Source organism: Trichoderma aggressivum, assembly GCF_033847375.1.
Source record: "Trichoderma aggressivum f. europaeum strain CBS 100526 chromosome Unknown scaffold_015, whole genome shotgun sequence".
NCBI lineage: Eukaryota > Fungi > Ascomycota > Sordariomycetes > Hypocreales > Hypocreaceae > Trichoderma > Trichoderma aggressivum.
The window spans coordinates 46,576-72,511 of NW_026946381.1; the positions used below are offsets into that span (position 1 = coordinate 46,576).

Sequence of the window (25,936 nt, forward strand, 5' to 3'; positions counted from 1 at the left end):
TTGGCGACAGTTGCAGGTGACAGGGGTATTCGCAGAGGGGGACTGAGATGAGAATGATGAAGAAAGCATCTCGCCCTGGCCTGAGGTCGCCTGACGCTCTCGGATGTCTCCTGTCATCATGCGACGTCTGTTTCCTGTGGGCTCCACGAGCCAAATTTTGACTATTGATGGTCTGCTTCGGATGTGTCGCCGAACCTCGACTGGATTGGGTACGATGGCAGCGAGCCTGGAGACGTGACTGCGAGACAACCCCCCCTCTCTAGGAGCTATAGAATGGCGACATGGCTTGATATGATAGCTCCGGACTCAGTAATTTCTCGGAGTATCTCGCGGACATGTAGGCGATGGTGTTTGTTCCCCGGGAGTGACCCCTTTTGGAATCGTACTTAACGATTCGACTGCAGTAGCTGCTCTCGTTAAACTGATCATCTTTTTGCATAGGCATCGAAAGAAGTCCAGTCTGTTGGTGCGATGGACTCCAAAGTCACGGCTGCAACCGTTCAGGCGACGGTGCTAAATGCCCTGTCCGGGGTATTTGCCCAAGGCATTCTGGCATATCGCAGGGGGGTTAGTAAACAGCCCCGTGGCATCGCAATAATTCGCCGTTGGTTGATGGTTGATGTGCTGACACAAAGCCCGCTTGCATGCAGACCGTCGATGGTGTTGATCTCTCTTCCATCCTGCGCTTCATAGTGTACACGGTGCTCACAACACCTCCCAACTATAGGTGGCAGGAGTTCCTAGAGCAGACGTTTCCAACCACGACAGAGGAAGAAGAAGACAAGTCTGTCGGGGATAAACCAGTCCAAGATGCTGTGACAGGGACTGGAGGTAGGCTGAACATTGCCAACACGGCGGCCAAGTTTATCCTGGATCAGGCCCTTGGAGCACCGGTCAACACGCTCATGTTCATCTGCCTCATGGGCCAGATGAACCTTCAAAGCTTTAACAACATCTTGAGCAGTGTTATCAGTGTGAGTAACTGAAACTACCTCTTCGCTAGCTGTTGATAGAACCCTGAAGAGGCTGACCCAGAGTTGTAGGACTTCTGGCCCATGTTGTTCGCAGGCTATCGATTGTGGCCGATCGTCTGTTTATTGAACTTGGTTGTCGTGCCGTTTGACTACCGGCAGCTTGTTGGCAGCATTGCTGGTCTTGGATGGGGAGTATTCCTCAGTCTCAACCAGATAAAGTAGGGGATGACTGAATGGAAGAGACCAGATGGGACGGGACAGAAGAACGAATTAGAAGGTATGAGAAGGAGACTCAGAGAAAAAGAGACAGAGCTTGCCGCTATGGACTCCAGCCACGGCAGCGAAGGGACCTCGTCAACAGATTGGTGCTCCTTGAAAGGAGGTAACTTTGTGATTTCGCAATTGACAGCTGATTCCTCCTCCCGCCAAGAGGGTGGACTAACAACAAAGAATAGTTTGTCTTGTCTCGTTATTACTTGATATTCCAAACGGAGTTGACATTTGCAAAGCAATGCCTTCACGGAAGGATAACCGTCATCGGGTGACCCAGCACTTTAGCCGGCAAACCGTCTTCTTCGACCTTTTCCGTCCACCATCTCTTTTTCCGTCCCGGATCTCTCCACCTTTTCCGCCTCTTCGCTCTAAATAGCTTCAATCGTTCCCGTAGTACAAAATACCAGGACTGGTATTTCCGTCGGCTGGAAGTTGCGCTTCGTCCTCGATATGGAGCTCAGCCAAGCTTTTGTCCAAATGTAGTTTCTTTGCCAAGTTCCGTCTTATACCCCAGACGGGGTTGTAAATCCCCCGCGATCGCAACACAGGGGTAAAGCATCTCCGCATTAAGCCCCAGAAGATCCCCATACTTTGCATTAGATCGGTGCAACCCAAGTACGTAACTGTCGTAGTGTGTCTGGCCATTCCTGCTGACAAGAACCGAGGAACAAAATAGGCAACGCAATACCGAGTATTGCATCTCTCGTGTTTGGTAAGCCTTGGCAGAGAGCGTCAGAGGCCGAGCAATCCTCCGCTGCAAGTGGCGGAGAGTATACCGCCGGGTTGCTTAATTCTCCCGGTCAAGAGGTATCCGGAAGAATTCGTCTATGACGAGAGAATAACAATGGATAATATGTAGGCGAAGATAGTATAAATTGGCCGTATAGAAGCTTGATTGAGTATCATTGACCCAACTGCAACCCTCCACTTCCAGAGCTGCAAGCTAGTCGATCCGAAGTGTCTCTGCTTGACATCCTAGGAGTTCCTTGTGCCTTCTTTTTCTTATATTCAGTTTCGGGATAAGATCAGCCATGACAGGTCGTTTGCTTTCGGCGCTCGTGCTCGGCTTGGGTGTGACAGGTGCTGTTGCAGCTCCCAATGCCAAACGGACGTCTAGCCATGGTCATCAGTTGAAGATCATCTCCTACAAGGAGACACCCAACGGCTTTCGCAGCTCCGCCCGTGGATGGAACTCGTTCGGCATCCAGGCAAACCCGCTGACCCTCCCCAGCTTCAAGTTTGACCAGGAGCATGTCATTGAGCAATGCGACCACCTTGTTGGCCTCCCTGGATACGACACTTGCAGCTTGGACTCGGGTTGGTCTGTTGGAGATCACGGCGATGAATACGGCCGTATCCTCTACGACAACACCACCTTCAACATCCCCGCCTTGGCAGACCATCTCCATAGCAAAGGCTTGAAGTTGGGCGTCTACATTGTGCCCGGTGCCTTCTTGGAAGATGTGAACAAGACCATCATTCACACAAACACCAAGATTGGTGATGTTTGCCATGGTAACGAGGGCCTTATCCGATGCATCTTCGACTACACACGGCATGAGACACAGCTGTGGCACAACTCCTGTGCTGATCAGTTTGCTAAGTGGTAAGTTTCATGGTGGTTACTCTCGCGTCAATAAGATATTTGCTCACAACGGCCTTAGGAAAGTCGATTTCGTCAAGCTGGACTTTGTCACTCCTGGATCGCCCGACAATGGTCAGATGCTCCCTCCTGATGGAAGCGGCTCCGTCATTGCATGGCACAAGGCCATTAAGCAAACTGGCCGCAAGATGCGCCTGGACATCTCCTGGAAGCTTGACCGGACTCAGAAGTACTTCAACATCTGGAACTCGAATGCCGACTCCATGAGAACCGACCAGGATCTCAACAACAGCCAGCAGCCCACCTTTGTGGCATGGGCCACGGTTCAGCGAGCCTTTGACAACTATCGTCAATGGATCATTGCTGGCCTGGAGTTCTTTGACCACCTGAACATCTATCCCGACTTGGACAACCTCCTCGTCGGCAACAACGCCACTGTCTCCGGAATCACGGACGCACAGCGACAGACGGTCATGACACACTACATCGGAGCGGGTGCCAATCTCATTCTCGGCTCTGACCTCACCCATCTCGACAGGTTTGGCCGGAACTTGCTCACCAACAAGGCGGCTCACGACGTTGCCGACTTCACTGCACAGTACCCCATGCAACCCCGCAACCCCGGCACGGGAGGACAGGGTGCCAAGCAGCTGCAGGCCTGGATCGCAGGCCCTGCGCCAAACGGAAAGGCCGTTGTTGTCCTCGCCAACTACGGACCCGATCTCGGCCAGGGTGGATTTAACGGCACCAGCACCGGTGACGAGTGGGTTTCGGCTTCATGGGAGGATCTGGGTATCAAGGGAACCTATAGCGTCCACGATGTCTGGAACAACAAGAGCCTGGGCAAGCAGAAGAGCGGCGTCAAGGCGAAGCTGGGGCCTGGTGAAAGCGTTCTGTTGACTCTGACTCGGGCATAGAGGTCGATGTTTTCGGTTCATTGGGCGAATAGAAAGCCTGATTGAGCAAGTCCTCGCAAATTAGATGGCTAGAGAAATAGGAAAAAAGACATGTTAATGCAGTACCTCTGAAACGTCATCTGCAACCGTAAGCTGTGCTGTCAACATCAGCATCTCAGAATCCCGCCCCCACGCCATGTCTAACAATGTGCTGCAGGGTGGCCCAACATGCGTGGCACTGTCAAGGATTTGATCTGCAGCATGTCTCACACCCGTATTTGCAGATGAAGACATGCATGTCGACAGTCCAGCCAGTGGTGATAATACGAGAGCTCCAGGCGATATCCTCTTTCAGGCCTCAACACTTGCATTAGGGAAGCTTGTTAGTCTCGGAGAGCCACTTGAACTAGCCCACGAGGGCCATGGCATGCATTGATGAATCCCCGTGCTGGTAAGGACGAAACACATGGCTCGACATGACATGATGAGGGAAAAGCGCCGGACATTCATGCATATCTTGGGCATGATTCAACGTTGTAAGATTGTAGATACGGAGTACAGATGAAGCAAACAAGGGGGAATGGACGAATCAGCTCGCAGAACATCAGGCGGAACTCGGAGAAAATAATGATACGCCGTCTATCTGTGACGTCCTCACGCACCAGCCACAGCATCCAGCACAGCATCCAGCACAGCATCCAGCTTGCCAGCCCAACAAAACGCCACACCAGCGGAACCACGTGTGGCTGTCACGGTACCCCACCATGCCACTTTCGGCTTGATCAGAAGAGCGTAAGGTGGTCATAACTCGCCATATAGTAGCTCCATGCTAATGACATTTGACTTTCGTCCTTCATACCGCTCCTATTAAGCTTCTTTACACTCCCTCAGCTATTTCTCCATCCAATTCCGCTCTCTTGAGACCCCAATTGCCTCTCGTGTCTCCCCAGCGAGAGCTCATGCCGCTTCGGATTGCTCAGCTTCCAGTGTAGCAGCAACCATGAACGGCCACTTTTCCGCCGTCGGTGACCAGCCGGCGAACGGCAATTATGACCATGGTTGTCAGGTCATAGATGAAGAGAAGGAGTTCAAGTATGTGCCGGGAAGCTCCCGTTGTGGTGATTCGAGTTGGAGCCAGAGTGGAAGCTAATGCGAAATCCCTCGCCGTCATAGCCGCAACCTCAACGACTACCTCCAGACCACGCACGTTGCCGAGGCAGGCTTCAACTACCACCTCATCTCCGTGTTTGGATCTCAGTCGACGGGAAAGTCGACGCTCCTGAACCACCTCTTCGGCACCACATTCTCTGTCATGTCCGAGACGGAACGTCGTCAAACGACCAAAGGCATCTGGTTGTCTAAGAACAAGCGTGAGACAAGTGCCGGAACCCGGATGGCAGACAACATTCTCGTTATGGACGTCGAGGGTACCGACGGCCGAGAGCGTGGAGAGGACCAGGATTTCGAGCGCAAGAGCGCTCTGTTTGCCCTGGCTACTAGTGAAGTTCTCCTGGTCAACATCTGGGAACACCAGGTTGGCTTGTACCAGGGAGCCAACATGGGCCTGCTCAAGACGGTGTTTGAAGTCAACTTGCAGTTGTTTTTGAAAGATAAAAAGTAAAGAACCTCGCCCCATTGGTTTGCAGGCCTCGAGCATTCCAAGACATGCGCCAATTGAAGCTCACGTGCTAACGGTCTACCGCAGCTCGACCCCCCGATCTCTCCTATTCTTCGTCATCCGAGACCACATTGGAGTGACACCGTTGTCAGCTCTTCAAAACACATTGATTCAAGATCTAACGAAGATCTGGTCGTCCATTTCCAAGCCAGAGGGTCTGGAGCAGTCCCGTATTGAAGACTACTTTGACTTTGGCTTTGCAGCTCTACCCCACAAGATTCTACAAGGAGAAAAGTTTGAGAGTGAAGTCGCGCTTTTGGGAGCGAGGTTCACCACGGGGCACCGAGTAGGAAAGGGTGACGACGGTGTTGCAGAGACCGAGGGAGGTATTCTCTTGCCCGAGTATCACAGGAGAATTCCCGCGGATGGACTGTCGGTGTACACAGAGGGCATCTGGGATCAAATTGTGAACAACAAGGACCTGGACCTGCCGACGCAGCAAGAGCTTCTAGCCCAGTTCCGATGCGACGAGATATCTCGAGAAGTCCTGGTTGCCTTTGACCTGCTTCTGACCCCGCTTGAGGAGCAGCAGACCCAAGCCTCTAAGCTCGGCAAGGCCATTGTGCTTCTTGATCTGGGCGCCACAGCTAGCCAGGCCCGTGAGAAATGCTTCAGAGCTTTTGAAGTGCAGGCTAGCCGATACCACAAGGGCGTCTACACCCGAAAGAAGCAGGAGCTAGAGAGCAAGGTTGACGGTCGACTCAAGGCCCTGTACCAAGGACAGATCGCGGCAGCTCACAAAGCCGGAGTCGCGGCCTTTAGCGAAGCCGTTGCGAACAAGGTAAAGGCCGGGCAAAAGGCCGGCGGAGCTTATGAGTTTGCCGAAATCGTCTCCAACGAGAAGAAGAAGACTACGGAAATCTTCAAGGCAGAGGTAGACAGCCTTGTGATTGAGGGCGTCGAGTGGACCAACTTTGTGTCCCAGAACCAGCTCTTTGAGGCCGAACTCGACGAGGTTAGCAGCAAGCTGCGCAAGGACGAAATCCGACGGCTGGCCACCCGGGTGGAGCGTTGGGTCAAGTCACGGTTGGGCGACGCCGTCGGCCTAGAGTTCAACAAGCTGGGATCCGGCAGAGGAGGCTCGGGAGCGCCCGAGGAAGGCCAAAAGCCGCCGACGGAAAAGGATCTCTGGGACCGAATCTGGAAAGTCTTTACTGGAATAGTCAGCGAAGCCGAGACCCGGTTTGCTGACCGAGCCAAGAGCTTTGATGCCAGCGATTCTGAAGTCGAAGTTGGCCTATGGCGCCTCCGACGTAAGAGCTGGACGGCTCTCCGAGAGAAGATTGAGGAGGAGGTCATGGAGGGCAACATCCTCTTGAAGCTTAGGGAAAACTTTGAGGACAAGTTCCGATACGACGATGCTGGTGTGCCGCGCATCTGGAGGCCGACGGACGACATCGAGGGTATTTATACCAAGGCGCGAGAGTCTACGCTCACATTGATACCCCTCCTTTCCAAGTTCAAGCTGCTGTCTAGCAACGCGTCTCCGGATCTGATTGCATTCATTGGCGTGCAGCCTAGCGGAGTTGAAGCTGGCGACGAGGAGGATCTTGTTCCCATCGGCGGCGTCGATGAAGAAGAGGGCAAGAGCCTCGAGGAGGAGATGACGGTGCTAAATGAGAACAAGCGACAAGACCTGGTCGTGCGCTTCAAGAAGACAGCAGATGGCGTCTATGTCGAGGCCAAGCGAAGCGCCATTGGCGGCATGACCCAGGTGCCATTGTACTTTTACGTCCTGCTCCTCGTTCTCGGCTGGAACGAAATCTGGATGGGTAAGGAATATCCTTGGAAGAGACTTTTGGATTCGTCGGCCTTGGCTAACTTTTCATCCCAGTTCTGCGCAATCCGCTCATGTTCATCCTTCTTATCTTGCTTGGTGGAGGAACTTATACCGCGTGGTACCTCAACCTCCTGGGCCCCATGATGCAAATGGGCAATGCCGCCGTTAACCAGGGCATGGATATTGCCAAGCAGCAGCTGCGCGACTTCGTCGCCAACAATGACACTGCACGACAGGCGTTGGCCATGCCGGCGAGGCAAGACAGCGACATCAGCATGGACACGCTGGATAGCCGTGGAAAGAAGAAGACTGAGTCTGAGAGCCTGGAGGACATTTAGATGTGAAACGGGAAAAAATAAAAGGAACCCGGAGGCGACATATGAGAAGAATAAAAGCGCCCTTTGTATAAATTCTCAAGACATTGTGGGACATTGACGGATGCGAGAGCGTTTAGCATTGATGAGCGGACAGGATACGAATAATGTCTACACAAGATAAAATAAAGCTGATTTATCCAATTCAATACTAAACTTTGACTACTAAAACGCCGATGCCCTGCCATTGATTCCCTTTCATGATATATATCTGCAACGCCAATCCATATGCACACCCCAATGGAAGAGTCAAGAAAAATCTGTCCATACCTTGCTTTTGTCTCTCTCGATCTTCTCTAGAACGCTTCTTGACCTGCTGGGGTTCCAAACCATGACGCCAGCTCATTCCCCTGCTTCTCTTCGCCCCCAGACGTGAAAAAGTCTGTCAACCTGCTCGTCTCGCCGTCATCGTCGGCGGGCCATTCGATTTTGACGCCGTTGCCCTTGCTCTCGAGCATGTCTTTGGCGGTGCCCCAGCTAAAACGACATTCAGACCCCCATCCAAAGAGAGGATGCATGTTGTTCCTCAGCCACCCCACCGTCTTGGAATCGGATGGATATCCAGAGCCCCATTCCACAGGAGTGTCTTCAGATGGAGCCTCCTCACCGTTGGTGGCGGCCGTGGCGACCTGCCGGGCGTGAAAGAGGGTTTCGAGAGCAGCATCACGGGTGACTTTTGCGCAGACAGAGGCGGCACTGACGCAGGCGTAGAGACTATCGGCCTTTTTGGCAACGGTGACCTTGGCGGTTGGGAAGACTCGTTGGAGCTTGGCCTGGTAGGTGGCCGGGGGGCCGATGGTATCGACGTATATCTCCTTGATGTTGACGCCCTTTGCGTAGACGGCGCGGATGAGATCCATGGTTGCGTCCATGGCCTGGGCGTTGAGGTTGTACGAGACGGGCTTCATCATGTTGGCACCAATATCTCGAGCGGAAAGCGCCGTCGTAGCCCAGCCACAAGACTCGTGCAGATCCGACCCGGGGGTGCACAGCGTCTCCATCAGCTGCGAGCGCACCGCCGCGGAGAGCACCTTGGAGTCGTCGAAGTGGTGCGTCTCTCTGAGCAGCGGATCCGAGATGTCGGCCGGGAGGAAGAAGATGCCGTAGACCATGGGGCCGAGGACAGGTCCGCGACCGGCCTCATCGACGCCGAGGACGCAGGGCGGGGCCGTGGAGGGATCGGAGGGATCGGTCGGGAGGAGAGCGGGCGGGATGGGCGAGAAGTGGGAGAAGGTGGCGCCGGAGATGAGGGTATCGCGGTGGGAGGAGACTGAGGGAGGGACGAAGGTGCCGGAGGAGGGCATCGTGGAAGAGACGGGGGCGGTGGTTTCTTCTTCCATGACTGCGGTCTGGTGGTTGATGAGGCGGGTATATATGGTGTTGAAGATGATCTTGGTGATGGGGAGCAATTGGGTGTAGATATTGAATTGTGTGAAGAAAAACAATCACCAGCGTATCTCAGAGGATGATGGCGGTGTTATTGCAACCGCCAATGCCTTGTACGAGGTGCTGTTGTGGTTTAAATACTAGCATCAAGATTGTTGTAGATGGACGATTGATAAAAAAGATCAATCAATTCAATCTTATCCAGCCCCTCGACGCGTCTTTCACTTTGACGCGTTGCTGGTGCTAGCGCTAGTATGCCCCATCATTACAGCGCATAGCTCAGTAAAGCTCGTCGCTGGAGCTCAGCAACACGTGCTGGGAGCTGTCCGACAAACGGGCCCGGCTAGCGCTCTTAGCAGCACTCATGAGCTGTTCCAGCACTGCCAACCCCCGCCTAAAATGTAAAAATGCCATTACTGGTCCGTCTCTCTTGCGCGCAGCTCTTCAATTCAACACGTCAACATCCACTAAAATCGCGTCGCCGAAATCTCGACTCGGACCAGCGCAAACTCGAAGCTCGGCGTCGCCTGCGGATTGAGGCAGCGGAAACCGGTTGTTTTTTTTTTGGACCAAGCGGACGTCGGAAGATTTTTGTTTTCTTCGTCCGCTGATTTTCGCACCCTTGACCGAGTCCCGACCAGCCTCTTTTTATTTTATTTTATTCCCCCATCATGCCTCGAGGCGGAGGGCGGAGAGGCGACTCTTCAGCTGAGCCGGAAGCTCTCCATGAGCTCGGCGTTCGAGGCCGGTACGTTTTGGCGCTTGGACGACGAGAGACGAATCTCGCAGGGCTGATGTGCAAATAGGAAAACCGGCGCTTTCTTAAAGGACACGGGCGAGCGCGATGAGCATGGCATGCAGCCTCTGGATGCCATTTTCTCGTCGCCCGCGGTCACTCGCGGGGAGGAATCCGGGAGCGAGGACATGGAGATATCATCAAGTGAGCTTTGTTGCATGGGCGAATGACAATCTTCAATTCCGAGCAAAGCACGGCTGACACCCTCTTTTCGCAAACTCTAGGTGCTGGACCAGGGCCAAGAACGGTCCTCAAGAACCGGCGCAGCATCGAGTACTTTATCCCCCTACCCTTGAGCTCGAAACGAACCCGAACTTACCCGTAACAGAATTGCAAACGAACGATCGTCCTCTCCCACGCGCAATCCTAGCGCCGAAAAGGCAGCCCGAAGGCTTAACTTTGCCAGCAAGGCCGGAAACAAGGCAGCGAAGACGAACGGGAAACAAAAGGCGACGGGATTAAACGGCTTTTCACGGCACAGAGACGATTCGGAATCGGAGGAGCTGGACGATGTCATGGGCGCGACCGGAAATAGGGCAACGATTGATGCCATGGCGGAGGAATCTCTACTAATGGTCGATGCGATGCCAAACGATTCGCCGAGGCTCAACACGAAAGCTGCGCAGAGAAAGGATGACGATTCATCGTCGCAGAAGAAGCGCGGAAAGCAGGTCAAGCCGGCAGCGCAGGCAAAACCCAAAGCAGCTCCTCGAGCTCCCGTAAGGGAACCTTCAGAAGAGCTGGACGCCGAGGAACCAGAAGAGGAGCCCGAAGAAGAGGAGTTGGAACAAGAGGAAGAGGAAGAAGAGGAGGAGTTGACGAGTGTCAAACAAAAGGGGCGGCCAAACAAAGAATCGAAACGCCGTGTGGAAGCGCCATCATCATCTCAGCCGCCGAAGAAGCGAGGACCGCCGCGAAAGTCTCTCCGTGAAGATACACCAGAAGAAGCACAAGAGCAGTCAGAGGAAGAGCAGCGGGAAGAGGATGAAGAAGAAGAGGAGCTTGTGCCACGGAAGAAACAGAAAACTACCGGGCCTTCAAAAGCCCAGTCAAAGTCGAAGCCTTTGAATAAAGGGAAAGCCCCTGCTCGCAGTGGGATTGTTGTGCCGGTGGCAGCGGGCAAGGCAAAGGCCAAACCCAAGACCAAAGCCGAATCCCAGCCCAAGACTAAGGGCCGGCCTGGGAGGAAGCCCAAGGACGCGGATGCCGAGGATGGAGATGTGGGAGAGACGTCGTTTGCGGCGCTGCAGCGTGGTCCACCTATGCCCAAATCTCGTGGTTTGGTATCCATGCGCAAGGACTTGGACAGCATAACGCAGACGAGATCCGGACGGCATTCTTACCGGCCTATCCAGTATTGGAGAGGCGAGCAGGTGGTTCGGGAGGATGAGGAGCAGGCGGATATGTTTGCCAAGGATCGATTCGTCATGCCGAGCATCAAGGAAGTTGTGCGTGTGCCTGAGGAGGAGGTGTCCAGCAGAGCCGCTCCATCACGGGGCAAGGCGCGGCCCAAACCGAAGAAGCCTGTGGTGGAAGAAGACTATGAAGCATGGGAGATTAACCCAGGTACTGTCGAGGGCGAAATCGTGATATGGGAGACGGAGCATGAAGAACACCCCCCGGCAGACGACGAGCCCGTCCAGGTAACGGACGAGCGCATCGCCCTATCGGCCAAGGCGGTGCAGACGTCGGAGATTCGCGATGCGACGTTCCGGTTCGCAAAGACGTTGACGATGCCGTTTATGGGTGCCGGCGTGGTTGATCTACCTCCCGGCGGCGAGAAGCGGCCCAAGAATTCGCGCAAGATGCACATGGTCTTTTTCGTGCACACGGGAAAAGTCATGGTGACGATCAACGAGGCACAGTTTCGCATATCCGCGGGCGGCATGTGGTTTGTCCCGAGAGGTGAGCATTTTCCAATCTTTTCCATACTCAAAGGCATGTTCTAACATTGATGTAAACAGGCAACTATTACAGCATCACAAACGACTACGATATTCCCAGTCGAGTCTTCTTCTGTCAAGCCTGCGAGATATCACCCGCGCAATATGAAGCTTCGCAGATGAGCATTGCAGCATAAGGAGATGAAAAAGAAGAAAAAACAACAGCAGAGAGACATAAGCGATTCACATGGCCATGACGATTCACAAACCCTCCCTCTTCAATACGATTTGACCGTCCCCCCCTTTTCCCCCCATCGACAGCGTATTTCTCCCATTCATTTTTTTCTCGTTGGCGCAGCAAGCTTTTTCCTGTCCTTCTTTTCTCTCTTCTCTCATTCGATTATAACGAAGCAACACAAAAAGGGGGAGGGGTGGAAGAAAGAGAAATGTCAAATGTTCATTTTGTTCATCTTCAGAAGGCGCAAGGGCGGGCTGAATTGTTCGGATGGGTTTGGCAGGGAGGGGGAGTATTTGTTGACTTTCTTGTTTCTTTTCTCTTTTCTCTAATCTGTCTTACAAAGCTTTCTGGCGTGAAATGAGACCTCTCTCCCCGTCTCTTTATATGGAATTCGTCAATGTTTGTATTACGTGATTGTTTTTTTTTTTTTTATGAGATACGATTTGTTTCACCTATAGCTATCTGTATGCCTAGGATTGATGCGTATGAGGCGGAGGAAAAGGGCAATCAAAATGCCAATTATGGGCTTTAAGATGATGAGTAGCCAGTGTAACAAGGTCATTACCTGCGGTAAAAGCAGAATTAATGGCTCATTTCCTATCGTACAACCCATCCATACATACATATATGACACGCTGATAACATGTCTCTCATCATACACATATGATACAACCATACAGACTACTACTACTACTACATGCCGCCTCAAAACTCCTCATTCATAATCTTCTTCAAGCCACCCATCTCCCTCTCCAGCTGCGCAATCTTCCTCTGCCCAGCATCCAGCTTCCCCAACAAATACATGACTCTGCCCGCCGACTCCCCGGTATGCCGCGGCAGCCCGCCCAGCAGCTGTAGCTCCTTTTCCACCGTGTCAATGTTCTTGGCCTCGACCTTGGCCATTTCGTTGAGAACCGCCAGGTCCATCTTTGCGCGGAGCACGCGGTCCTTGACGAGGAGGCCAAACGCCGCCTGGTGGAGGGGCTTGCCGGCTATGATCGTCTGAGGCCGTCCCTGGTACGTCTGGACGGTGATGAGCTCTGTGCCGGCGAGACTCTCAATGGCAGCCTCTCCGTTCGTTGCGTTGGATGAGAGGGATGATGCGAAAGTAGGCGAGAGAAGAACTTGGTGGTAGCGCAGGGTTGGGTTTTCAGAGAGGGCCTTGATCAGGTGCCACGCCTGTTCGATAGACCATCGCCTGTCCGCGTCGGCTGTCCTTCCGAGAAGATACATCTTGACAATGTCAGTGGCATCTTCAGTGACAATCTCTTCCACAGCCTCCTGAGGTGTTTGCCCAGCCCTGAGTCGCCGGGCTAGGAACTCGAGATCTGTCAAGCGGCCGCCCAGAACCTTGATGCCATCGTCCAATCCCGCCAAGCTGGGCCGCTGAGATGGTTTCTTGTTCTCCTCGCCTAGCTCTGCCTCCTCTTGTGCCTCACGTCTCAAATCCTCTTCCACACGTGTGATGACGAAGTTCTTTGCCACATCGGCATCCAAATCACCCAAGGATAGAGTGCGGAAGACTCTGTCTGGCATGGCTTTGGTAAGGGACTTTGAGTAGGCAGAGTCGCTGGTGAGGAACACTACGTGGGCAATGTTGTTCTGGACAACTGTTGCTGCCCAATCTGCAATCATGTCGTACACAATGCTAGAGTCTTCGTTCTTGTGAAGAAAATTGTCAACGACAATGATTGGGCGTTGCTCCGGGTGAGCCTCCAAGTACGCATCCTCGGAAATATTGGCATCCTTGTCTGTTTTGTGTCGTTCCGAAAGGGCGACATGCTTGAGAGCGGTGGCAGTGGTGTGCAGGATCTTGTTCAGCTGCGATTCCAGCGTCTCCGAAAATCCAGATTTGACGCCTGTCGTGCCCTGAACTGCGAGATCAATCATGCTGCTGATACTGTTTGCCCATGAGAACACCGGCCGATATCCAACTGCCGCCGCCAGTCTACTGATGGTACCAGCTTCGCCGTTAGCTTCCGTAATCGGTTTGCAATCAATGAGAACGACATTTTTGCGTCCACTCAAGGTTTGACTCATGACCATCTCGGCTTTTCCAGAACCTCTTGGACCAGTGACGACAATAAAAGTATCCGAGCTGCCATCAAGCCAGCTTTGTAGCTGTTCGATGAGATCCTTGCGGTGTTTCCATATCGTCCCAAGACCTTCGATATGCTCTTCCTTCTTGTGAAAAGAGAAGCTTCCTGCCTGTGACCTGAACCACTTGTAAATTCTCCAGTCCGTATAGCGAAGAGAGTGCTGCACGTGCACTTTGATGAAGAACATTCGAATAGGATCAAAGATGATGACGGAGACACCGGCGATGAGCGCGGCCACGATAGGGATAACAATTCGAGGATGCGTCGTGATCCAATTCCATATGCTGTGGGCCTTTTCTCGCTTCACGTAGGACAACCGCAGCTTGGTTCCATTCTTGCCCCCTCCTTTAGCCTCGCTGAGAACGAAGCCATGCAGGCAGTTCCGCGCCATGATGGTATCGCGCAGCGTAGGAAAGCCAATCTGAGCATATCGCGGTGTAATTTTCGAATCAGCCGGCTGAGGAATAATGTCTGCAATCTTTCCGTACCGGCGGAAGAGACTGTAAAGAACTTCCTCGGGGAGCTCCTCGGGAGCAGCGCCAGGTTCGGGAGGGACGAATTCCACCATGAGCAGAGGCGATGGATATCGATGCAGATCCTCAAGCCAGGGAACTCCACGGACGAGACGGGCCCGAATTCTGCGGAAGGGATTGAACCACGGCTTGATTGGCTCTTCTCTTAGCTTTTTCAACAGCTTGGCTAGCCAACGGTCAGTAAGTCAAAAAAGAGATGATTATCGCGTTTCGCTTACCCTCAATGTCTGTAGCATTCAGACTAGCATCGTACTCAAACTTGACAAACGCTCCGCCGTCCTTGAGCCGTGGCAAAATCTCCGTCACTTTGATGGGCAAGTTCTCCGGTATCGCTCTCTTGACCAATTGGATTGGATCCATGATGCCCAAAGAGGAGCTGTTGAAGCGCTTCATGAGGTCTGTCAGCTGCTGATCTGTTTCTGTCTGGCGACTCAACAGCGGAGTAAGCTTAAGGGGAAACAAATCTGTGAGAAAAAGGCCAAGTTAACAGGGTATCAGTCACAGGATTCCATAAACATTTCCTCACTGTCGAAAAAGAGAATCGACTCGTTAGACTTGACATCGAATCGCCCGCTCTCTTGCTCCTCAGACGGAGACGAATCCTGCTTCTGCTCAGTAGCACCACCCTCAGCCAAAGGCATCGTCGTCGTCGTCGTCTCCCAGATTCTCTGCCCAGCTCGCCATCTCATCAGCCCATAATCAGTCCGTCTTGTCGCCGAAGGCCATGATCGTAGCGCCCGCGCGCTGCTGGATCGCGCCGCCAACAACGCAAGGCTTCGCGAGGGAATCATGACAGCTCTTTGCCACAGAAACTGCACATTTCTCTCATTCGCAAGAGTTGATGTAAAGAGAAAGAAAGAAACCAAAACGTCTTGTCTATTGAGCTCTCATACATATTAGTACCTAGTATAGCATGACGAGCTAGTTGCACGGCCAATGAGGTCATAGGAATCCATCTCAGCCCAGCTGCTTGCCAGACTAGGAAAAGCCAAGGCACTTCGGGAAAGCTGTTTTTCCCGGCCGAAAATGGCGATTGTCGATTTGACCTTGATGACCCGGAAAAAAGATGATTCAACTTGACAGCGAAGAAAGAGAAGAAAGGCGGGCAGACGTATTCCATTGCTCTGCCAACACCAGCCGAATCCAATTCCGAATCGACGGCTTTTACTCTTTTCTAAAAGAGTGTGTGAGCGGCCAACCCATTGCTCAATCTCGATTCCGCAGCCTGAACGCAATCAATATCGATCCATTTACATATACATACGTTCGTCACATTCTACGAACATCTTCAAAATGGGCTGGCTCTGGACATCTTCGCCTCCCAAACCACCAGCCGACCAATCTCCCTCCTCTTCCTCTTCTCATCCACCTTCACAATCAACTCCTCCACCTCCTTCATCAACACCCACCTCCTCTCAAACTCCCAACGAGCCCGTCGACCCCGAAATCCAAAAACTCCTCGACCTCTTCAGCAAATCCGAAGACGCACCCAAACCCTCCTCCTCCTCCTCCTCCTCAACCTCTTCATCACAATCCCCCTCCATCATCTCATCATGGCTCTCCTCAAAACTCTCCTCCGCCCCCGAATCCCCTCCCGTCCCCCTTCTCGACCCCGTCAGCGAATCCCTCCTCCCAACCGACATGTCCTGCCGCCAAGCCTTCGACCTCGCCTGGTCCTGCAACTCCCTCGGCGGCCAATGGAACGCCGTCTACCGCCACGGCGAGATGCGCTCCTGCGGCCACCTCTGGGACGACTTCTGGTTCTGCATGCGCACAAAGTCCTACTCCGGACCCCTCAAGGAAAACGCCGTCCGCGAGCACTACCGCCGCAAGGAGTACGAAAAGTACTACGCCCCCGGCAGCCGCAGCAGCGAGGACGTCTGGCAGGCGAGGGAGCAAAAGGTTGCGCCGGGGACCGCCTTTGCCGAGGCTGTTGAGATTGCCAAAGTTGACGACAACGAGTGGAGGAAGCTGGAGGAGGAGAGGAGGAGGGAGATACGGCAGGGATTGGGGTTTGACAAGAAAGAATGACAAGGGAAAGAATTGGATAATGGCCTTTAAAGGCAGAGGCATTGCCTTGTATTATTATGACTGTTACTACCACTACACTGATATAACCTAGATATCCAGATTTTCTTCTCTTGTATATAACACATCGTGAGAGTATTATACTCTGGACAGCTGCTTTTAGCATCGGCGAAAACCTCATTACAACCGTCCCACGTTGACACAAAAAATGCACCTGATGACGAAAAAGTCCTCTGCTAAGGTAACCACAAAAACCTCGTTGCATCCAGCATCTTCAACATTCACTTCTTCAATATTCTTTTCAATCTTGGGCAAAGCACATTCACAGATTCCTAGGCAATGGAAACAAGTAGTTGGTTCTAAACCATTTGAATTTTTTTTAATTCCCTTAAAACTCATTAAAATACAACCAGGGCCAGCGTTCCCGCCCAGCTTTTTACCCTTCATGTCCGTGATATGCTAGTTACGATAAAAGCAAAAGAAAACTCAAAGAAAGAATCTAATCATGGCATCATCCCTTGATCCCCTAGAGTAGGCCTCCACACATCGTAGACGGCATTGCCAATCTGGAAGCTCAAGTCTGATGTTGGGGTATCAAAACAGCTTTTTTTTTGTGAATTTAGTCGACCTCCTCGACGGTAGGGCCGTCATCGCCACCGGCGTGGGGAGCGCCGCCAGCGCCAGGGAAGCCGCCAGGGCCGCCGGGCATGCCGCCGGGCATGCCACCCTCACCACCAGCTCCGTAGAACTTCATCATGATGGGGTTGGCGACACCCTCGAGCTCCTTCTGGTGCTCCTCGTACTCCTCACGAGTGGCCTGCTGGTTCTCATCGAGCCACTGGACGATCTTGTCGATCTCGGTCTTGAGGGTCTCCTTGTCGCCGGCCTCAATCTTCTCATCGACCTTGGGGTCGGTGAGGGTGTTGCGGAGAGAGTAGGCGTACGACTCGAGGCCGTTCTTGGCAGAGACACGGCGGCCCTCGGCCTCGTCCTCCTCCTTGTACTTCTCGGCGTCAGACAGCATGCGCTCAATCTCCTCCTTGGACAGGCGGCCCTTGTCGTTGGTAATGACAATCTTGTTGGACTTGCCGGTGCCCTTCTCGACGGCGGAGACGTTCATGATACCGTTGGCATCGACGTCGAAGGTGACCTCGATCTGGGGAACACCACGAGGGGCGGGGGGGATGCCAGTGAGCTCGAACTTGCCGAGCAGGTTGTTGTCCTTGGTGCGCTGACGCTCACCCTCGTAGACCTGGATGAGCACACCAGGCTGGTTGTCAGAGAAGGTGGAGAAGACCTCGGACTTCTTGGTGGGAATGGTGGTGTTGCGGGGGATGAGCTTGGTCATCATGCCACCAGCAGTCTCGATACCCAGGGACAGGGGAGCGACATCGAGAAGCAGGATCTCGTTGGTGGACTTGGAGGAGGTGTCACCAGACAGAATGGCGGCCTGGACGGCAGCACCGTAGGCGACGGCCTCGTCAGGGTTGATGGACTTGTTGGGCTCCTTTCCGTTGAAGTAGTCGGTGATGAGCTTCTGGATACGGGGGATACGGGTGGAGCCACCGACGAGGACGATCTCGTGGACCTGGGACTTGTCGATCTTGGCATCGGCAAGGACGCGGTCGACGGGCTGGATGGTGGATCGGAAGAGATCCTGGCACAGCTCCTCGAAACGGGCACGAGTGATGGAGGTGTAGTAGTCGATACCCTCGAAGAGAGAGTCGATCTCAATGGAAGTCTGGGCAGACGAAGACAGAGTTCGCTTAGCACGCTCGCAGGCAGTGCGGAGACGGCGGAGAGCACGAGCGTTGGTGGACAGATCCTGGTCGGAAGTTAGCACATGCGGGTTCTGGAGGGGTTTGGACTCGTCGGTGGGGGAACTACTAACCTTCTTGTTCTTGCGCTTGAATTCGTTAACAAAGTGGTTGACAAGACGGTTGTCGAAATCTTCACCACCCAAGTGAGTGTCACCGGCAGTGGACTTGACCTCGAAGATGCCCTCCTCAATGGTCAGAAGAGAGACATCGAAGGTACCACCACCGAGATCAAAGATGAGGACGTTGCGCTCACCCTCGACCTTCTTGTCAAGGCCGTAGGCGATGGCAGCAGCGGTGGGCTCGTTGATGATACGAAGGACGTTGAGACCGGCGATGAGACCGGCGTCCTTGGTAGCCTGACGCTGGCTGTCGTTGAAGTAGGCGGGGACAGTGATGACGGCGTTGTTGACGGTGGTTCCGAGGTAGGACTCGGCGGTCTCACGCATCTTGGTCAGGATCATGGAGGAGATCTCCTCGGGGGTGAAGTTCTTCTTCTCGCCCTTGAACTCGACCTCGACAACGGGCTTGGAGCCCTTGTCGATGATCTTGAAGGGGAAGTGCTTCATGTCAGCCTGGACCTCGGAGTCGGCAAACTTGCGTCCGATCAATCGCTTGGCGTCGAAGACGGTGTTCTGGGGGTTCATGGCGACCTGGTTCTTGGCCGCATCACCGATCAGACGCTCGGTGTCGGTGAAGGCAACGAACGAAGGGGTCGTTCGGTTACCCTGGTCGTTGGCGATGATATCACATCGGTCCTCACGGAAGATACCGACGCAAGAGTACGTAGTACCCAGGTCGATACCGACGGCTGGTCCCATAGACATTGTGAATGATTGTGTGTGTGTTGCGTGTGCTCTCGAATGAAAAAAAAGGGTGAATTGAATTTACTGCAGAGTGAAGGGAGAGAAAGGAGAAGATGTGATGGATGGAGTGTTTGAGAGAGTATGTTCGGGAAAAGGAAACGGCGTTGCTGGCGGGCTGCAGAGAGCATCTAAATAAAGGACGGTGGGAGGGTTTCGATGCGGTTCTACACTATTCCAAGGGTGCCCACACCGGCATCTTGCAGGGGCTGCCAGAAGCCTCTGGTAGGCACTGCAAACGCCTAGACCATGCGCGCGCCTGCTGGAAAAGGCCCCCCCTTGCGTTTTTTGGGATCAGTGCCCGATCATCCTTTCCCTGCCTGCCCCTTGCATTTCGTCTTTGTTTTTTTGCTTCCTTCTTTCGTGGAAGCTTTCAATTGCTCGTGCCCATGTACACTCAGGTACCTAGCTCAGATCTGCTGCCTTTCCCCCCTCCCCTCTTTGCCCCCCCTCCTTTGATGTCATCTCCCCTCCAGCTCTTAGTAGAAGAAACGGAAAAAAAAAAAAAAAAAAACCATCGCGGGGCAGTGGCGGGGTCCCTGGTACCTCTGGTTCTGCAAGGACTGCGGCAGCCGCGTTGGTAGCGGGTACACAGCTGCCCCACTATAAGGCACTAGAAGGTGCTGGACAGCTCTATCGTATCGCGAGGTACTGCCTGGTACCACATTAAATCCTGTGCAGCTTTGGAATTGGATTTGATTGTTGCTGCCTTAGCCAGACCAGCCCAGAGCCTTGCAACCCTAGCAAAGCAGCACCTAAACAGCCGCTTGGGTACATACATAAGGTACCCAGTATTACCTTAGGTTACAGGTAAGATAGATAGACTAGCAACGCCCAAGCAAAGAGAGTACCAGATACTGTAGCACTAAGCTGGACAACTATCCCATCATCTCCTGTGCCTGTTTCGCCTGATGTTAAGCAAAACCCCGATCGATGGACACAAAACTGCCAAGGTACCAGCTCTACACAGAGAAAACAAAGTCCCTTGTAACCATCCTCCATCGTCATCTTGACGCATCCATCATGCCACAGAAAACAATGGAAGCCAAAATGGAACAGACACAAAGCAGCTACAACTGTCCTCGCTTATCCTTACCCTAAACCGGCATTTCGCCATTCAATGATATACTTTTCTTTGGCGCTGACTGCAAGCTATCCCATCCCATCCCATCCCATCAACATTCAGCCTCACTCAAACCCTGAAACAATGAAAATCAACAAGGCATCGATCGTCCCACCCCAACGCGGCAAAAGAAAGACGTAGAAATCAGACAAAAACAAAAAAACAAGAGCCAGTGGCAAGGCAGCTTTTGGGCGGCGAGGCAAAAAAAACAGCGGATCCCCCTTTGTCCAACCAACGAAACAAAAGCCGCCTAATCCCCATTCGCGGCATACTAGGTACACACACCATCACAGCTTGGAACAGGGAGAGAAAAGGAAAAGAGTTTTTAGCTCCACATCTTTTTTTCCAATCCAATCCGTTGAATTGATGCATCGTTTGGAAGCTGCTTGGCTGCGTCTGCTCGTCCCCGTAAGCTTCGTTTGGCTCAGCTTGATAGGGTAGCAAGGGTAGATACATGCTGCTGCTATTACTACCTCCTAGTTGCTTTACGAGTACTAAATGCAATGGATGGTAAAGGCTGATTCCACCTCGCCGTCCTTTGTATCTCAATACCGGATAAGCTCCATCAGCTTCGTAGTCACTCCAGAGCTTTCAGCCACACCTCGGATGTCCTGGAAGCCTAATCCTTTGTCATCATGAGCTTCTTTGTACCTATGCATAGCATATCCCACCGGCATAAAGGCGCAGTTACTTGTCAAAAGCTCGTGATGAATTCACAACGTCGGCTAATCCTAGATACAAAAGCCGTGGACCATAACATGTTCCCAATGCGTAACACCAAGCAGCGCTATGTGTGACACCCAAACCGAACAAGACTCCACGGCAAACAATGCATTTACACACGCAAACATTAATAACACATAGAGACGGCAAAGAAACATGTCCTTGAATAAGCCTTATTCCGTGACTAGACGCAGCTTTTTGCCCACGTCTCGCCTCTTTGAATGCCCTGCTGCCCGCTCCGAAGCCTTGTGCTCCTCCTCGATGGTGTTTCCGCGAGCCTTGAGGGCCTGGAAGAGCATTCCAGCATCGAAGAAGCCATCTGGTTTTTTTCAAGTTAGCATCTCGTCCATGTAAATAGTAAGAGAAGATCAACATATACTTACATCCTCCCAATTCGTCATCATCGCTTGTGAAGCTTGTTTCTGTTGGCGATCCCGGGACCAAACTTAGGCGCCTGCTTCCCGACTTAATCGCATCCGGCCCAGCGATCAACCTGCCTCGGGACTTGAGTCGGTTGGATGGCTTCGGTCGAGCCAGCTCTGCTTCGCGCGCCCTGCTTCCCTTTGTGCTGACCACCTTGCCGTTTGTGATGCGCAGGATGCGTCGGACTTCCAACAGGTAGCTCTCCAGCGTGTCCACAAATCTCTTGGTCTGTCGGTGCTTGCTCGACACGCAGATGGAAATGCTGTCGTCCTTGATGATGTAGCCGATGCCGAATCCATCTCCCGACGTCGGTCCGAATCCAAAGTGGCGAAGAGAAGGGTTGCCGCAGTTTGAGGTCGAGAGAATCGTCGTGTTCAGCTTGTCCCAGCCAGAATCGGCAAAGATGAGAGGGAGCGGGTGGTGGTCTCGCGATCTGGAGTTTGTGCTGTCGCCGCGTTCCCTGGTCGACCTGACTTCGACGCCGTCGAGTGACAAGTTGGAGCTCCTTGGGCTCGCCGTCGGTGAAGACGACGTTGGGCTTGACGCTCCAGGGCTGCTCATGCCGCCATCAATCAAATCGTCAACGTACTTTTGCCACACGCTAAAGAGCGCGTAGAGATGCCTGTCGCATCCCTGCGCTTTCGAGCACTCCCTGGTGTTGCCAACATGCTTCTGGCACGCGCGCTTGAGGGCCTCAATCTTGTGCTCAATCGGGTTGTCGCCCCAGAACGTCTGGACGAAGTCGACAGATTCCTTTGTGACGGGTCTGATGGCCTCTGTGCGGCCGTGCAGGAAGGTCTTGGTCATGGCAGGCTCATAAGTGCACTCGACCCTTCCATACAGACCGTAATACGCCGCCTGGAATGCCATTTGGACAAAGGCGTCAGGCGAGAATCCCATCGATGTAATAAAGTGCTTGCCATACGTGGAGAAATCGAGGCACTGGAATTCGTTTTGTTCAATCAAATCTGCCAACCTGGTTTCGGCGAATCGCACCGCGATGCTCAGCTCGGGCATCATATCCCATCCAAGCTTTCGGGGAGTAGTGTTGACGTCTCCGAAACTATCAATCTCTCGCTTGGACGGGTCAGGGCTGGTAGACGTCCAGAGGGTCGGCGCCTGTCCATTAATGGTGCGTGCGAAGCGAAGAATGGTGTCGGTATAGACGTCACTTGCGAACCGCAGCACTGTGTGGCCGTCCACGCCGGTATGCTCAAAGTTGATTCCCGCACTGCCGTTCTTGCAGACAATGATCTGAAGCTTGTCGTACCAGCGGTTGGTGCATGTACCGATCTGCACTCCGTTCTTGACCTCGCTGGTTCCGCAGAGCATGTTCTGGCAGAGATCCGCAACGTTGGTCGGCTCGATGTAGTCAAGGCACAAGACGAAGAGGGCCGAGTCGACAATATTAAGCGAGTCGGCATTGTTGGAGCCTGGCTCACGGGTCAAGATGTCTCGTAAGCCCGACCACACCTTGCGGTTTTCTGTGCTGAGCACACCAAGGGCGTTCTTGGCCGCGTCCTGGATGGGGGTCTGAGTAGCATCGTCGACAATTGTCTGGAGGTTGAGCTCAATATCCTTCTCAGTCATGATGACATCTGAGTTGTCGTCGAGAACGTCAAACCAGTAGATCTGGCCGTGGCACATGACAATGATGTGCTTTGATTCAGGGTCCTGTTCAATCTGGCATCCAGCTTCCGTGGGGACTCTGGCCGTACCAAAGAGACGTGAAAACTGATACATGCACAAAGGAGTTCCCTTGATCTTGTCCGGCGGCAGCTCTTCTTTTCTCACCGCCCGGATGAACTCTAGGGCGGACACGACGAGGGAAGCGGCACGGGTCACCTGGTTGTTTCTCGCTGGGGTCGGGTCATCTTCGAGGAGGAAGAAGGGGTTGAGGTTGAGCACTACGGGGTTGTCAAAGTTGAGATACGAGTCGTACCCTTTTCACCAACGTTAGCTGTGATATGACACCAGAGTAATAGCCAAGGCAAACGTACAAAATTGCTCGATATAACTCGTCTTGCCCTGCGCATATCTCTTCAACTTTTCCTGCAAATCAGGGCCTTCTTCTCTGAGGAACTCGCTGACGGCATGCTGTGTCTCGGCATGCTCTCTAGGAGACTGGAGTGGTTTCAGGGCTTCCAGGTATTTACGAGCAGAGTTCTCGAGTTCGGGGATGGGCAGCTTCGGTAGCTTGTCCTGGGCGCCGAAAGTGATGCCTCCCTCCATCATGGATTCGTGGTATGTCGCCTTGGGGACTCTGGTATACGCAGCAGACAGCTGAGGAGGCTGCCGTTGAGCCAGCGCGGGGGTCGGCGTCTGAGACTGAGACCGACCTGGTTCGGACTCGTTTGACGAGTCGGGAAGATCTGGGAGGCTGCGAGGAGTGTTGTAGGAGTAGTTGGGCTCAGCAAGCCGTTCGGCTATGGACTGGGGGGGATGAAAGGCACGGACTGAGGCCGTCATGGCGTCAGCAGGTTAAGAGCACTTAGAAGTATAGAGGGGAAATGCTGGTGCTGATGGAGAGTCCGCGAAGGGCGGTGCGGTAGAAATAATGGCAGTCGTCGTGGCAATAAGCGGGCATTACATTTGATGTGCCACGTAAATGAGGTTCAGTCTCATATAAGGGCAAGTGACTAGGGAGGAGGCAACGGAAGAACCGGGAAATGGGAATTAGTAGCAGAGAGGACCGTGTCAGGGCCAAGCGCAACTAGGAGGAGAGATATATATGTACGCTCATCTGGCCGTAGACGACCTCAACGGCCGGATACGGACCAGAATCCGGGGGGACGGGGAAAGGGTGGAGTCCCCACAACCAGCCGACGTCTTGTCTTCTTGGGGAGTGTAAGATGTGTAATGGCAGCTCCAGGTGTCTGGCTGTGGGTCATCTGTGTAAATCGCCGTGAAAGGCGCATCGTATCACAGGAGGTTGAGTGAATAAAGCCAAGGGAGACTTTGCCGGGGTTGAGGGGAACGTGGAAGAGCTCCTCCGCATGCCCGGCCGCGATAGTGAGACGTCAAACGACGTCGAAGGGTACCTTGCCCTGCCAAGTATCTACAACCTTGCAGACACCTGTCTCGCTGTACACTTGTACATAGACTTGCTGGTCTAGTGTCGAGCTAAAGGGAAATAAAAAGAAGAAAAAGAAGAATAATGCCCGGCGATCTGCTGGACAAGCAAGGGCATAGTGATGAAACCTCTTGACTTACCTCAGTCGTTGCTTTGGTACGCAGGTGATTCACTCACTCACTCACAGGTTGTGACGGCTGATCTAGGAGCATGTGCCTAGGTATGTACCGATCCGCAGCCGGTACATGTACTCGTACACGCCCTCTCTCTCATACATGTATGAGGCCCAACAAGACGGCCACAAGGTGATAGCCGGGGGCGAGAGTCGAGCGTCCAAGTGGGGGGAGTTTGTCTGGAGTGCAGCAAGATGGCGAAAAGCTACATGTACATGAACGGCATGTGCTCAACGGCCCAAGTTCCACGGTGAGAGCGGCAATGGCAGGCAACGTGTGCTCGGCTGCAGAGAGATGAAAAAGAACGTGCCTCGATCTGGCGTCACGTCAAGTGGATCAAATCCCGGGTTGGAGTGGTGGCTTCGGACGAGGGGATGTTCGGGCTGAGGGTTTCAGAAGAGGGATTTGATTTGTGTTGCGCTGTGAGAAACCGCAGCGGCGACGCTAGCAGAAATGCTGCTGCGAATGATCTCAGACTCGGTCGCCGGGTGAGAAATCAAATCCACTGTCTGATATGATATGAGCGTCGACTGGCGTCCTTGTGATTGCGATCTGGGCTCTGGGCCATTATTCACGATGATGTTGTTGTTGCGTGGCAAAAAAAAAAAAAAGAAAAACCAATCGAACTTGGAGAAAAGCCTAGAAGACGATGGGATTCCGCATTTGGACCTGCCTCGAACGAACTGCTGAGTCAGTCGGTCTCCTTTGGTGAGGACAGGAGGGCTCTATCCGGGTCACAAGGCCACATATTCAGCAAATTCCGTGGAAAGCAAATTGCACGTACTCGTACCGCAATCGCAATCCCTCAGCTGCTGGCTGTAAGTGACGGGCCGTTGGACAGAAGCGGTAAATTCCCATCCAGTTGCAGCGCAACGACGTCACGAGCTAGCGACCCCATGGCGCCCCTCAAAGTGGCTAAATTGTTCCAAGTTCCGGTTATCTGATGGATCAGTAGAGATGCCTGCCTCCTCTATGGCTGATTCGACGGCCAAGCAACCACCCATTTCTTCTTCTTCTTCTTTTCTCTTCTTCGCTCCCGCGTGGAGAACGTTGCAACCTCGCTATAACCTTAGTATCCGATACCTGCGATGTAACATGGCCATACTACAAAGTCAACAGTATCCGGCACCCAAGCGGAACTTTGCAGACCAGCCACAGCCGCCTTAATTCTAGTAGTACCTCTTTACCTGTATATGAAGC

General features: G+C 53.2%; 9 protein-coding genes across 9 annotated transcripts; 5 read left to right on the top strand and 4 right to left on the bottom strand.

The window, feature by feature from the left end:
- Positions 1-273: 273 nt before the first annotated feature.
- Positions 274-1,196, top strand: Triagg1_4644 (uncharacterized protein; the record flags this gene model as incomplete). The annotated part of the gene is made up of 4 exons (XM_062899070.1): positions 274-309; positions 442-567; positions 651-974; positions 1,044-1,196. 4 exons carry the CDS (start codon positions 274-276, stop codon positions 1,194-1,196), a joined length of 639 nt encoding a protein of 212 aa, XP_062756224.1.
- A 1,082-nt stretch (positions 1,197-2,278) lies between these two features.
- Positions 2,279-3,767, top strand: Triagg1_4645 (uncharacterized protein; the record flags this gene model as incomplete). The annotated part of the gene is made up of 2 exons (XM_062899071.1): positions 2,279-2,853; positions 2,912-3,767. 2 exons carry the CDS (start codon positions 2,279-2,281, stop codon positions 3,765-3,767), a joined length of 1,431 nt encoding a protein of 476 aa, XP_062756225.1.
- Positions 3,768-4,746: 979 nt separating this feature from the next.
- Positions 4,747-7,542, top strand: Triagg1_4646 (uncharacterized protein; the record flags this gene model as incomplete). Its single annotated transcript, XM_062899072.1, has 4 exons — positions 4,747-4,838; positions 4,920-5,363; positions 5,452-7,196; positions 7,259-7,542. The coding sequence occupies 4 exons, from the start codon at positions 4,747-4,749 to the stop codon at positions 7,540-7,542; spliced, it is 2,565 nt and encodes an 854-aa protein (XP_062756226.1).
- Positions 7,543-7,874: 332 nt separating this feature from the next.
- Positions 7,875-8,918, bottom strand: Triagg1_4647 (uncharacterized protein; the record flags this gene model as incomplete). Its single annotated transcript, XM_062899073.1, has 1 exon — positions 7,875-8,918. One exon carries the CDS (start codon positions 8,916-8,918, stop codon positions 7,875-7,877), a length of 1,044 nt encoding a protein of 347 aa, XP_062756227.1.
- Positions 8,919-9,635: 717 nt separating this feature from the next.
- Triagg1_4648 (uncharacterized protein) lies at positions 9,636-11,840 on the top strand (the record flags this gene model as incomplete). Its single annotated transcript, XM_062899074.1, has 5 exons — positions 9,636-9,712; positions 9,771-9,904; positions 9,985-10,033; positions 10,089-11,665; positions 11,725-11,840. 5 exons carry the CDS (start codon positions 9,636-9,638, stop codon positions 11,838-11,840), a joined length of 1,953 nt encoding a protein of 650 aa, XP_062756228.1.
- Positions 11,841-12,586: 746 nt separating this feature from the next.
- Positions 12,587-15,304, bottom strand: Triagg1_4649 (uncharacterized protein; the record flags this gene model as incomplete). The annotated part of the gene is made up of 3 exons (XM_062899076.1): positions 12,587-14,679; positions 14,732-14,977; positions 15,040-15,304. The coding sequence occupies 3 exons, from the start codon at positions 15,302-15,304 to the stop codon at positions 12,587-12,589; spliced, it is 2,604 nt and encodes an 867-aa protein (XP_062756229.1).
- Positions 15,305-15,806: 502 nt separating this feature from the next.
- On the top strand, positions 15,807-16,544 carry Triagg1_4650 (uncharacterized protein; the record flags this gene model as incomplete). Its single annotated transcript, XM_062899077.1, has 1 exon — positions 15,807-16,544. The coding sequence occupies one exon, from the start codon at positions 15,807-15,809 to the stop codon at positions 16,542-16,544; it is 738 nt and encodes a 245-aa protein (XP_062756230.1).
- A 616-nt stretch (positions 16,545-17,160) lies between these two features.
- On the bottom strand, positions 17,161-19,185 carry Triagg1_4651 (uncharacterized protein; the record flags this gene model as incomplete). Its single annotated transcript, XM_062899078.1, has 1 exon — positions 17,161-19,185. The coding sequence occupies one exon, from the start codon at positions 19,183-19,185 to the stop codon at positions 17,161-17,163; it is 2,025 nt and encodes a 674-aa protein (XP_062756231.1).
- A 2,055-nt stretch (positions 19,186-21,240) lies between these two features.
- Positions 21,241-23,959, bottom strand: Triagg1_4652 (uncharacterized protein; the record flags this gene model as incomplete). Its single annotated transcript, XM_062899079.1, has 3 exons — positions 21,241-21,386; positions 21,451-23,433; positions 23,491-23,959. The coding sequence occupies 3 exons, from the start codon at positions 23,957-23,959 to the stop codon at positions 21,241-21,243; spliced, it is 2,598 nt and encodes an 865-aa protein (XP_062756232.1).
- Positions 23,960-25,936: the final 1,977 nt, after the last annotated feature.